The sequence below is a fragment of the Polistes fuscatus genome, unplaced genomic scaffold, assembly GCF_010416935.1.
Source record: "Polistes fuscatus isolate 324 unplaced genomic scaffold, CU_Pfus_HIC Scaffold1, whole genome shotgun sequence".
Taxonomy (NCBI): Eukaryota; Metazoa; Arthropoda; class Insecta; order Hymenoptera; family Vespidae; genus Polistes; species Polistes fuscatus.
The window spans coordinates 919888-931601 of NW_025112997.1; the positions used below are offsets into that span (position 1 = coordinate 919888).

General features: G+C 28.6%; 1 protein-coding gene across 1 annotated transcript; it reads left to right on the forward strand.

Moving 5' to 3' along the window:
• Nucleotides 1-440: 440 nt before the first annotated feature.
• On the forward strand, nucleotides 441-5909 carry LOC122513617 (probable serine/threonine-protein kinase DDB_G0280133). Its single transcript, XM_043630050.1, has 3 exons — nucleotides 441-493; nucleotides 1403-1570; nucleotides 5251-5909. The coding sequence occupies exons 2-3, from the start codon at nucleotides 1456-1458 to the stop codon at nucleotides 5709-5711; spliced, it is 576 nt and encodes a 191-aa protein (XP_043485985.1). The 5' UTR covers nucleotides 441-493; nucleotides 1403-1455; the 3' UTR covers nucleotides 5712-5909.
• The last annotated feature ends 5805 nt before the right edge of the window (nucleotides 5910-11714 follow it).

Sequence of the window (11714 nt, forward strand, 5' to 3'; positions counted from 1 at the left end):
AATATTTGTCACCATAACACTCTAAATCTTCAGCTATCTCCTGTAAACTAACAATAAGATTAGAGTATCGTACTACTACCTATTTACCTACCCTAAACTAATAATATTTCTCATAATTCTAAACTAATAATATTATATAAAATATTCCTTACACGTGTATATATTTATTCTTCATAAGATATATTATATCTTATATTATCAATATTCTATTTTTCATAATAAAATTACTTGGAATAAATTTGATTTGTGTTTGTTTGAAAACAATAGTTTGCCGAAAGCATCTGACGCACCTGTGGTCAGTGGAGGATCAATATTCTCTTGGGGCACTAAATTCAAATACACAGGAAGAACGGAAAGAGAAGTTTTAGAGGAAACGGGTCCACTTCGAAAAGAGGAACCACCTATTCAACGTTGTCAAACGACGTGTCTTAGAAAAAAGCAAGCAGCGTACCGGCCACCCCTAGCACCCCTAGTCAGGACCTTGTGGAAATACGTTAGTATTATTTTTATAATTAATATTTTTATCTATTAACGTTAAACGAATCATGTATCAAATGACCGATTTATAATTTATGTGTGTTTTCATTCTCTTTTTTTTTAAATTATATATAATTAATATTTATATATATATGGGAGGGGGGTTATAATATTATTGTTGTTGTTTTTATTTCTTTTTTTTTTTCTTTTAATACTTTCGATTCATTTTACTGATTTATTATTTTTTTTAAACATGAAAATGTTAAACGGATGCATACTATTTTAAAAATCTATTTTATATTATAATCTTTGATAATTCTATCTTAAGTCACGCGCCAATCTAATAAAATCAAATTAAAAAATAATGCAACGCGCATTATAATAATTTCTGTTTGTTTATATTAACATTCGAGAATGTGTATATACGTATAATGTTTTAAAAAAATATACACATTTTTCGTAAATATTCATACGTCGAGCGAATTTAAAGAGGATATACGTTAAAAAAATCGTAGAATCGTTGCATTAGAAATATTTATATACCAACAATTTCACATATATAATACACACGTATTATGAATAATCCTACTCTATTTTAACTTCGATCAAAATATTGTTCGTTAAACGAACATAAACGTATATAAATATAAAAATATAACAAATCTTACAAAATATACCAAAATAAACAAAATCTTCATAATCGGAATTATTTCGAATAATCATCTATGACATATTAACGTTATAAAAATGAAAAATCTCTTTGATTTGTGACGTAAATAGAAGATAATCCTCGAATATACGCGTACGGTATATTCGTTGAATAAAAAATAAATTTATAAAAATAAAGAAAATACAATAATTTCAACGATAGGATTAATTTTAACAATTATATAACGTGTCTGATTATAATACGATTTTTGAATAGGTTATTCCAGTTTACCACGTAGTTGTCATAGTGCGGGATTGGATGGTACCGGAATGTCTGAGGGTGGTACTGGAGTACCTCTCAGTTCACCCTATTGTCCAGATAATACCTTGCCACTCCTGGAGACCGTATCGGAGGACCAAGAGATTCATGCAAGAAGAAACAATGGTTGGTCTATATTTTTTATCTATTTTTTGTCTATGTTTGTTTGTTTTATCTATCCGTTTTAATCAGTTCTTTTTAGAATTTTTACTATACCTTCCGTTTATTTTTTATTATTCACTCAAGCGTTTCGTGTGAATGTGTTTTCTTCCGTTTTTTATTCAAACATGTTATATGAATGTGCAATAAAATTAATTAAAGACATAAGGAATATATTTTTATGGAGTTTTTGTTTATTTTTTGTTCTTTTAAAGATTCGTACGTGTGAAATTAGGAAACTTAGGGGAGGGGGTGGGTATATATTATGTGCATATACACAGTCAGAAGAATTAATTAATATTAATACGATAAAGTGTCTTAGATTGTTTTATATATTAAAAAATAAATTTATACTTATTCGTATTAATTGTGGCATGAATTACCTTGCAAGAATATGTTCGCAAAGAATTTGTCGATTGGTTTGTAAATATTTTAATACTGGAATTATCGTATTTCTTATTGATGAAATAAATTTAATTGATTATTATTTGTTATTAATTTTTATTGGAAGATTTACTGTATTTTCGTATAACATGTTACGTAGATATTGATTTTATTGATAGTTATACGAATTTTTGATTATAAAAGTAACCCAAGTCAATGAGCGATCATTAATTTTGTTATATTGTATTAAATAATTCTGAATTAATAAAAAACAAAACAAAATATATATACGTACGCGCATAGAAATATTCGACTCTGGCTATTTTTTATAATTATTCATGCATAAATAATACTCGAACGAGCACTTTAATGTTTAATTTTTAGAAAAAACGTGAGAATGACTTTTTTTTCTCTTGAGTAAATTTAAATGAGTCAACGTTGGATCGTGGATAGAAAATTTTATTAAACTTATGAAAAAAAAGAAAGTAATAATTACCATTTCGATATCATCGTACGATTCAATGACTCGTGAAGATTTTAAAAGAGAAATGCATGTACGAAATGATCACGTTTTAGCCCGATTGCATGAAACAATAGATATTAAATGAACAAACGAACGAAATGATTAGATAAAAGAAATTTTTTTTTTTATGAAAAACATGAAAAGAGAAAAAAGAATAGTAATTAAAATAAATCAAGGTCGTAAATAAAAATTGTAGAACAAAATACATTTCGTTCGTTCTATATATCTATTTATTAATGTGTGTGTGTGTGTATATATTAGTACATAATTATATATATGTAATTAATTACATCACGTTAACAATCGTTTTTTAAAGACACGAATCATTTTTTCTCGAACATGGCGTGTCTTAACGAATCATGACGATGAAACATGCTAAAGAGAAAGAAAGAGAGAGAGGGAATATATTGATCTAAATTTTTACGAATAATTATATTACCGTCGTTGTCAGATAAAATTTACATTTTACGATTCTAATTTTTCTCGAGGTAAATGGATTATTTGTAAAAATATTTTTAACGAGAAAAACTAAAAGCAAGAAATAAAACAAAATTAATTTTTAAATTAATATCAATAGTGTAATAATAAACTTTCTATAAATTTATAATTTCTCATATATTAATTATATTTAAAAAAATTACACACACATCAATTATATAATGTGAAGTTAACGATATAATTTATATAGTATAATTACATTAATATAAAAATTAATGTTTAATAAAAAGTAATAAAAATATATGTAATATATAACTAATAAAAAAAATTGAAAGAAATACATTTTACTTAAAATAATAGAATTTTCTAGAGGATAGAATGATGCACTTAATCCTATCTTTTCTTTCTTTCTCCTTCTTTATTACACATCACTTAGCATTACGAACATAAAACGATTGTTATCAGGCAAAACAAAAATAAATGAACAAAACGACCTGTTGTCGCAATCTCAAGCTTCCGCAGCTTCCGCAACAATATTACCTGGCGCTTATTATTTTGGCTTCTTTTTTTCAACCGTTTATTTGTTCCTTCCCTTTTTTTCTGTTTTTTTAGCCTTAGACGAAAAAGATAAGCATGTGAGTGCCACCCCCACAACAACAACAACAACAACAACACCACCACCACCACCACCACCACTACCACTACTTCTACTACTTCTACTTCTACTTCTAATTCTACTACTACCTCCAATACTACTACTACTACTACTACCACCACAAACAACCACGCGAAAGTTAAACTGAAATTTCCCAAGAGCACGCTGAACCGACCACAAGCGTTGTACAGTCAAAGAATAGTGATAGGCTCGGAAGAGCTAGTTGGTCGTGATATCGATAACGTCGTCAGGCAACGTATAAATGCCCTTGAAAAGAGTCCCAAGGTCGTCAGGTCTACCGCATTGATAATCAAGACCTCCAAGGTACCAGCCTTTAAACCATCCTTGTCTACATCAGTATCTTACTCCTCTTCCTCCTCATTGTCGTCGCCAACAGCAACCATTATTACTAATACTAATGCAACTACTTCAACCACGATCCCAACATCAACAACAACACCAATGTCACTGACATCAAAGAAACGTGTCTTCATAGCTAACGGAAACATTTCAACGACCAACTCGAAAAGCAATGTTGATGTTCTCGACAATACACTCGAACCAACTCGAGACGATTCGTTGCAGGTAAGAAAGGTTCATCAACACCACCACCATCACCACCAACAACAACAACAACAATCACAATCAACACCACAACTACTACTACTACAATAACAACGAGACGACACTTCAAGAAGACTCGACGACTACAATGGGAACGATGTCAAAAAACTCGAAAGCTTCTTCGCTAGCTACTACTACTACTACTACTACTACTACTACCAACGGTTCTGTTTACTACGATCATCATCGGCTAACTTCACAGCATGACGATAGAAATGGAATCGATTCTGTTTTAAATTCAGGTAAGATCTCGGCCCTATGGATCCATCTATACAGGATCATCCTGGGATTCTTTATCCTTTTATTCTCACATTATTCCCTTTCTATTTACTTTCTTTCTATCTTTTATCTCTTCATCTATTTCTCCCTCTTTCTCTTTTTCTCTTTCTCTTTCTCTTTCTATCTTTCTATATATCTAATCTATTTTATATTTCTAATGCGCTATTTGATTTAATGCGTTCGAGCGTTTAGATATTTATTTATAATATATCTATGGTATATATATATATATAGTTCTTTTTTTTTACATTTACTTTTAAATTACTTTCTGTTTTGCATATTATTATTGCGGTGAAGCATGGGCCTGCGCCTGTTAACGATAAGTCATCACGTAGCCTTTGATGTCGAGCCTGTTCTTGAACGAAACGTCGTGAGAAAAGATTCTTGTTTCGATCAAAACGTCGATGTTACCAGAATCTTTTCAACTTGTAGGATCTAGAAACTCTAACCGTTATAACTCGTTTATCCTCCAAGTATATTGACTTACTCAAAATGTTTCGTATCGATTTTAAAATATCAACAGATATATAAATTGTTTTTGAATTTTTTTTGGTGGGGCGAGGTTCGGTGGGTGGAGAAGGGATCGGCAAACTTTTCGGGCCAATCTGATAACTTGAAATAAAAGAAAAGAAAAGAAAAAATATGATTGAACTTTGACGATAAACGGGAATAACAACGAACGATTCGAGTAACAAAAAAAAAATGATAAATCTAATTAATCGTTGATTAAATCTATTGTTACAGTCGGCCAACACGAGGGTGAGGTGAACGATTATTACTTCAGAGACTCCTTCGATCATTCGTCATCGGAGAGTCAGTTATTGGACGCATCCGGTAAACCACATAGTCGATCGGTAACACCGGTACCAAAAATGCAAAAGCTTCAAAATTCGAAGCTTTCTTTGCAACAAAAACATCAACACCAACATCAACACCAACAACAACAATTGCAACAACAACAACAGTCGCATCTAGCACGTAGATTTCAAGGAAAGTTGAGGCATAGGAGTATGCGAATTTTACGACGCTTCGTTCCGGCCTTCATGCTTGTCTTAACCGCGTTTTTCATCAGTTTGATACTGATATTCGAAACGGATGCTACGATATTTAACAGCCTGCGTAAAACGCCAGAAATGGTGGCTTTAAGGAACCAATATTATGTCCCCTTAAAGGAATTCCTCAGGACCAAGTTCGGCCTATTTTGATGCGACCCAATCATGATGACCAGTTCAAGGTCGTCTTCTTTCGTCGCTAATTAGCTCTCTTCAGTGCCAAGTCGAAGATTCCGCGTCATCGAATATACCGTGCTTGTGTCGGGTTAATCACGATTATCGTGATTTATCATGATTATGATAATAAGAATGATAATGATGATTATAATAATGATGACGATGATAATGACGATGACGATGATGATTATGACGACGATGATGACAATGATAATTATGATGATGATGTTGATGATGATGATGATGATGATGATGATGATGATGACGATGATAGGGAAGAAACGTGTCGTTTCTATTTCTCTCTCTATCTCTTTTTCTTTCTCTCTTTCTCTCTCTCACTCTTTCTTTTTCTTTTTTTCTTACATACACTTAAAAGTTATTAATTTTGTATAAGTTGTTATTTTATCATTGATAAAAAAATACAATCGAGAAGATCGCGATCTCTTATATATCTTTTTATTATACTAATACATTTATACAGAGTAATTAAGGATAAGCAAAAAATGTGTAAAACAAAGTTGCCTGTACCATTGAGAAACGAATCACATTTTTATGAAAAAAGAAAATAAATATCTAATAATAATGATATTATAATAATAATATTAATAATAATAATACTAATACTACTACTACTACTACTAATAATAATAATAATAATAATAATAATAATAATGGAAAAGAGACTCGGTTGTGATGCTTGTTAATTATCGATTAAAAAAATGAATATAATATATGTTATCATTTTTAAGAATCTCTTCGAAATATCGATGACAATCTGATCCAAAAAGTTTAAACAAAATCAATATAAATATATTCAATTGAATTATCAGTTTAGAGCAGGGTTTTTTAACCTTTCTTTTTTTTTACCATATTACTATGACCCAAATGTTTAAAATCTAAAAATTTGGAAACGCATAGTTATTGGCTCTGAGAAGTTACACTGTTTTTATTATTTTTATTATATTTTTATAAATTTTATTATATATTTATAAATTTTCGTTAACTTGTTAAAAACATTTAACGAATAGTTTTTAAAAATCATTGACAAATTTATTAATTATTTTTCTCGCTTTTGTCTAAGGTAGGCCAAATTCAAAATTTAATATAACCTAAAAATAGTAAAAAGTCCGATTTATTGGTTGAGAAACACTGTTTTAGAGGATTGTGTTGCTAAAGGGGAGGATAATTGTTATAACGGTGTTCTGTTACTTATTTGCTCCGGTAAAATGAAATACAAGCAATATTATTTTCATACGGTATTCGTTTATCTTTATTTATTGAATAATCATATTGGAGTGGTATCTAATTAATAAAATTTTTCAAATCTAAAACTGAGTACCGCACAGATATCTGTTATAATATTTAAATGGATATTTAAAAAATATTGGAAATATTACTTTACTGCAAGACGTTTATATTCAATTATTGTTTAAATTAAATTATACAAACAAAATTAATTGTTAATGAAAAACATTAAATGATTGATTACTGTTAATTAAGGATTTAAAAAAGATGTCGGTACTCAGAAATGTTTCGTATAATGTTCAAAAATCTAAGCCCGAATACTGCAGGGTTCTATTTAAATGCGAATGACGGAAAATCAAAAATATTGCTACTTTATTGCGTGCTTTTGTAATCATTTGTTATTTATATTTAAATATTAATGAAATTAATTGTAGAAAAGTGTTAATGAAAATAATTAAATGATTGGTTATTGTTAATTATTAAGGTACTCAGTAAACGCTCCATAAAATATTCAAAAAAACTAAACCCAAATATCATTGGGTTATATTTAAATTTGAATGATAGAAAATCAAAAATATTGCTTTATTACAACACAGTATAATCATCTGTTGTTTAACAATAATTAATCAAAAAAAATTAATTATTCCATGTGTAAAAAGAAAACATGAATGATTACCGAAAACTGTAAGATTTCAAACCTTATCGGTTCTCAGGTAACGATTTGGAACCCTTATGCATTCCACACAATGAACTATAATTATATTAAAGCTTAACCGAAGTGCAAAGGGTTAAATGACGTATATAAGAAAAATACCAGATACAAATCGCAAAAGTGTTTAAGTAATACTAGTAGGAAGGAGTGGGGGAAGTAGTAGCGGTGGTGAGAGTTGGATTCTAATAATAAAAGTTATGTGGCTCGCAATAAGATGAATAAAGTTACCCCCACTACTGTTCTAATAGGATCCTATGGGAAAATATAATTTTCGTTTGATGACTTTCAACGAGTCGAGAGAGAAATTGTATGATGGAAGTTGTTTGAAAGATTATGCGAAGTTAGAAAATCCATTGAAACGAACGAGGCACGATCGGGGAAGAAAGTTCGATCCAATTTTGTTCCATCATTATTTTCTTTTCTTTTTTTTCCGTCTTTTTACTTACAATTACACAACATATTCACGCAAATCTTTTTAATAGGTATCATATATATACATCGTTTCTCTACCATACTTTTTAGTACATACACATATATACATATATACATATATAAAAGTATTTACATATTTGAAATATTTGAAAAACACATTGACACTAAAAGTTCCATTGACGCATATATTACATACTCACACATACTCATACATTCGAAATTGTTGAATCTGATTTGTTGATCATAAGATGTATGTATCCATATATGTATAATACATATATACTTAATACAAGTATTCACTTACCATATGTAAAGTACTAGAAGCAAACAAATTCACACTAAATACATATACTTCATACATATAATTCACATTAATGCATTCTAATCTATTTTCCATATTTTTCATGTTATTTTACTACATACACATACATATATACATACATACATGTCCTTACCTACATTTTCAATGAAATATTTTAATGTGTCAACTTAAACGTAACATATGTATCTTGCATACGAACGTACACATTTATATACGCATATTAAAACAGGTAAAATATTTCTCTTCGTTTTAAATTTTTTTCACATATATACATATTCATATACATTCGTACATACGTATTAACTTCAGTCACAATTTTCTTCGTGTGTTCTTAACATATACATCTGTACACACACATACACACAACACATGCATTACATTCCAAAATTTTTTTCATGACTTCCCTAAACTTACACACATGCAAATATATTCACGTACATGCGTATATGTACTCGTACGTGTGCGTGTATATAGAGACAAAGTATTTTTCTCGTTTTAAAATTTCCATCATGTTTCTTCTTCAATGCATACACACATATACAGTTAATACGTAGGGATCGTATTTATCCGATTTGAAATTTGAGCATGATGGGTATGAAACTCAATTCTCTTTTTCTTTCTCTCCTTTGTCTCAAATCGAGGACGGAACAGAGAGTTGCTTGTAAGTGAAATTTAATCTTTAAAAATTAAACTTGTTGGAAATTACGTTATTTTTCTTATAGTTTTAAGAAAACTCGAAAATAAATATTACGAATAGAAATTAAGAGAAAAACAATTATGATTAAATATATATATGTATATTATACTATAATTAAGTATTTAAAAAAGTCAACGAAAAGCAATTACCACGCTAAATAGATAAAAGTTTTTTTTATTATTTTTTCAAAATGGACATGTTTAATATTACATTGCACGGGTTAATTCGAAACGGTGATTGGAAGAAGAGTAGAAAAGAAAAATAAATGATTAGGATAAAATGTGGGTTTCTAAACAAACCAAAACCAAAAAAAGGTGATGAATATTTGAAATAAATATAAAATGATAGGGAAAAGGGGGAAAAGGGAAATGAAATTTCTTTATTTTTCATTTTTGTAGAAGAGAACATTTTTTTCGAAATTAGAAAATATGATTTTTTTACAGACTTGTAAAAGTGTTAAATATTTTTAGCATTAAAAAATAAATACAGAATAATATATTCTCCTACCTTTGTCATAATAGGGCTGTAGGTACTTTCACGTAAACGAAAATCTTCATATTTCATAAAGTTAGTATCTCTCCTGAACGTTCTTTTTTTTAAATTCATTCATAGTAATTTAGAAGCTTTTAGAAGCTCGAAAAACATTAAAATCGAAGACATGATTTTTATGAAGTTATTTTTTTTTCGTGAAAACACAAAGAGAAAGAGAGAGAGAGAAAATAAAAAAATATTTCTTGATGCACCTTTATATAAATGTATAATATATATATATATTATACATAAAGGTATTTATATAAAAGTAATAGTATACATAAATTTATTACTGAATAAAAAAAAAAGAAAAAAGAGAATTAACGATACCATTTATTCGTTTTTCTTTTTATATTTTCTTTTTTTTTTTTAATTAGGAAAAGAAATACGTATCCAAACGTGTGTATATACATATATACAAAATGTGTGTTTCCTATTTAATTACATAAAACCTTGATCCTGCAATGTGTTCAAAAAAAAAGAAAGAAAAAGAACCTAAACGAAATTGATCCTATTAATAGGCAAAAGAGAGATCGTTAAAACATTTGTCGATTTCATAACAAGAAATTCACCGTAGTTTTTTCATTAATAAAAATATTATTATTATATTGTTTATTAATTTAACTTTAGAGAGAGCCAAAAATTCGCTGGAAGAAACGAGAGAAATTAGGAAAAAAGAAAAAAAAGGAAAATTGAGAAACAAAAGTATCCTAGACTCGTCTCTTTGTTAAAATTACTTTTACAAACCCTGTCCTACATCTCTCACCTACACCTACCAATCCTTAAAAAGTCGCTATTTCGTCCCTTCATCGTCTCCTTTAATGTCTCGCAAAAATTAGGCTTGTTCCACACATATGTAAATACATAATTATAATACATAGTGTTGTAAAAAAAAATAGCGAAGCCGACCAATGGAAAAAGATCGTATTTTTTTGTTGGTTTTTTTTTTTTTCTTTTTTTAGTAAAATACACACATATACATATACTTCTAAATTACGTTTAAAGTCAAAGAATAAAAATACTCCCCAAAAAAATGAAAAAGAAAAAAGGATAATAAAGCGAAACAACAAAATACAGTTAAATATCCTTGGGAGAAAAAAAAAATTCATTCGCTCTAATTGCTATGAAAAATATTATCACACACCTGCTATTTATTTTCCTGAAAGTGCCTAAGCCGAAACTAGAATCTTTGAACGATAATAAAATGTCAAAAAAACAAAAAAAAACATCGTAAAAAAAAGAAAACAGTAGAAAAATCAAAGCAAACATCGTCGCCATTTTCATCCCCCCAAAAAAAATAAAGAAAAAGAAAGAAGACAAGGGAAGAAAGTGAGAAAAACAAAAAAATAAAGAACAAAAGTTATTATTATTTTATTAAATTGTATTCAATTAAATATCATTATTACCACAACGTTTTCTCTCGGGCTGCGTTAGTAAATAAATATAAATAATTAAAATAAAATAAATATAAAATTAAAAATTAAATGAAAGGAAATAAAAAAATAGCGTTCTTCCTACAAAAACGTTCGTATTACAATAATAAAAAAAAAAGAAAAGAAAACAGTAAAATCATTAAGCACGAACGGTTCTAAGTATTTAGAACGGTATCAGTGCTATAAAAATGTTTTTACTTAAATACGAACAAAAAAAAAATAAATACACACGCAGACATACACGTAAACATAAAATCCATCGTGATCACACAAATCATACGGTCGACGAATAAAGAAGATGATAAAATTGAAAGAAAGAAATAAAAAAGACAAAAAGAGATAAAAAAGAAGAAGATGACCGGGGTTGGGAGAGAAGAAAAGAAGGAAGTAATAAAATAAGTGCGGCCACTATTATACGGCGACCTTCGTTCGATCCGAAGAATTCTGCAAATTGTAAAAAATAAAATAATAATCTAAAAACGTATGTCAATTGCAATATAATATAACTTTAGATATATATACATATACATACTTAAATATATACATAGAATGAAGAATGAGAAAGAAAGAGAGAGAGAGAGAGAAATGTGTATACGAATTAAGAAAG

Bases quoted from the DNA above. Each gene is read 5' to 3' on its own strand.
- LOC122513617 (XM_043630050.1), top strand. From the start codon at position 1,456: ATGTCTGAGGGTGGTACTGGAGTACCTCTCAGTTCACCCTATTGTCCA. The intron at 1,571-5,250 runs GTTGGTCTATAT...CTATTGTTACAG, and splicing joins TCATGCAAGAAGAAACAATG to TCGGCCAACACGAGGGTGAG.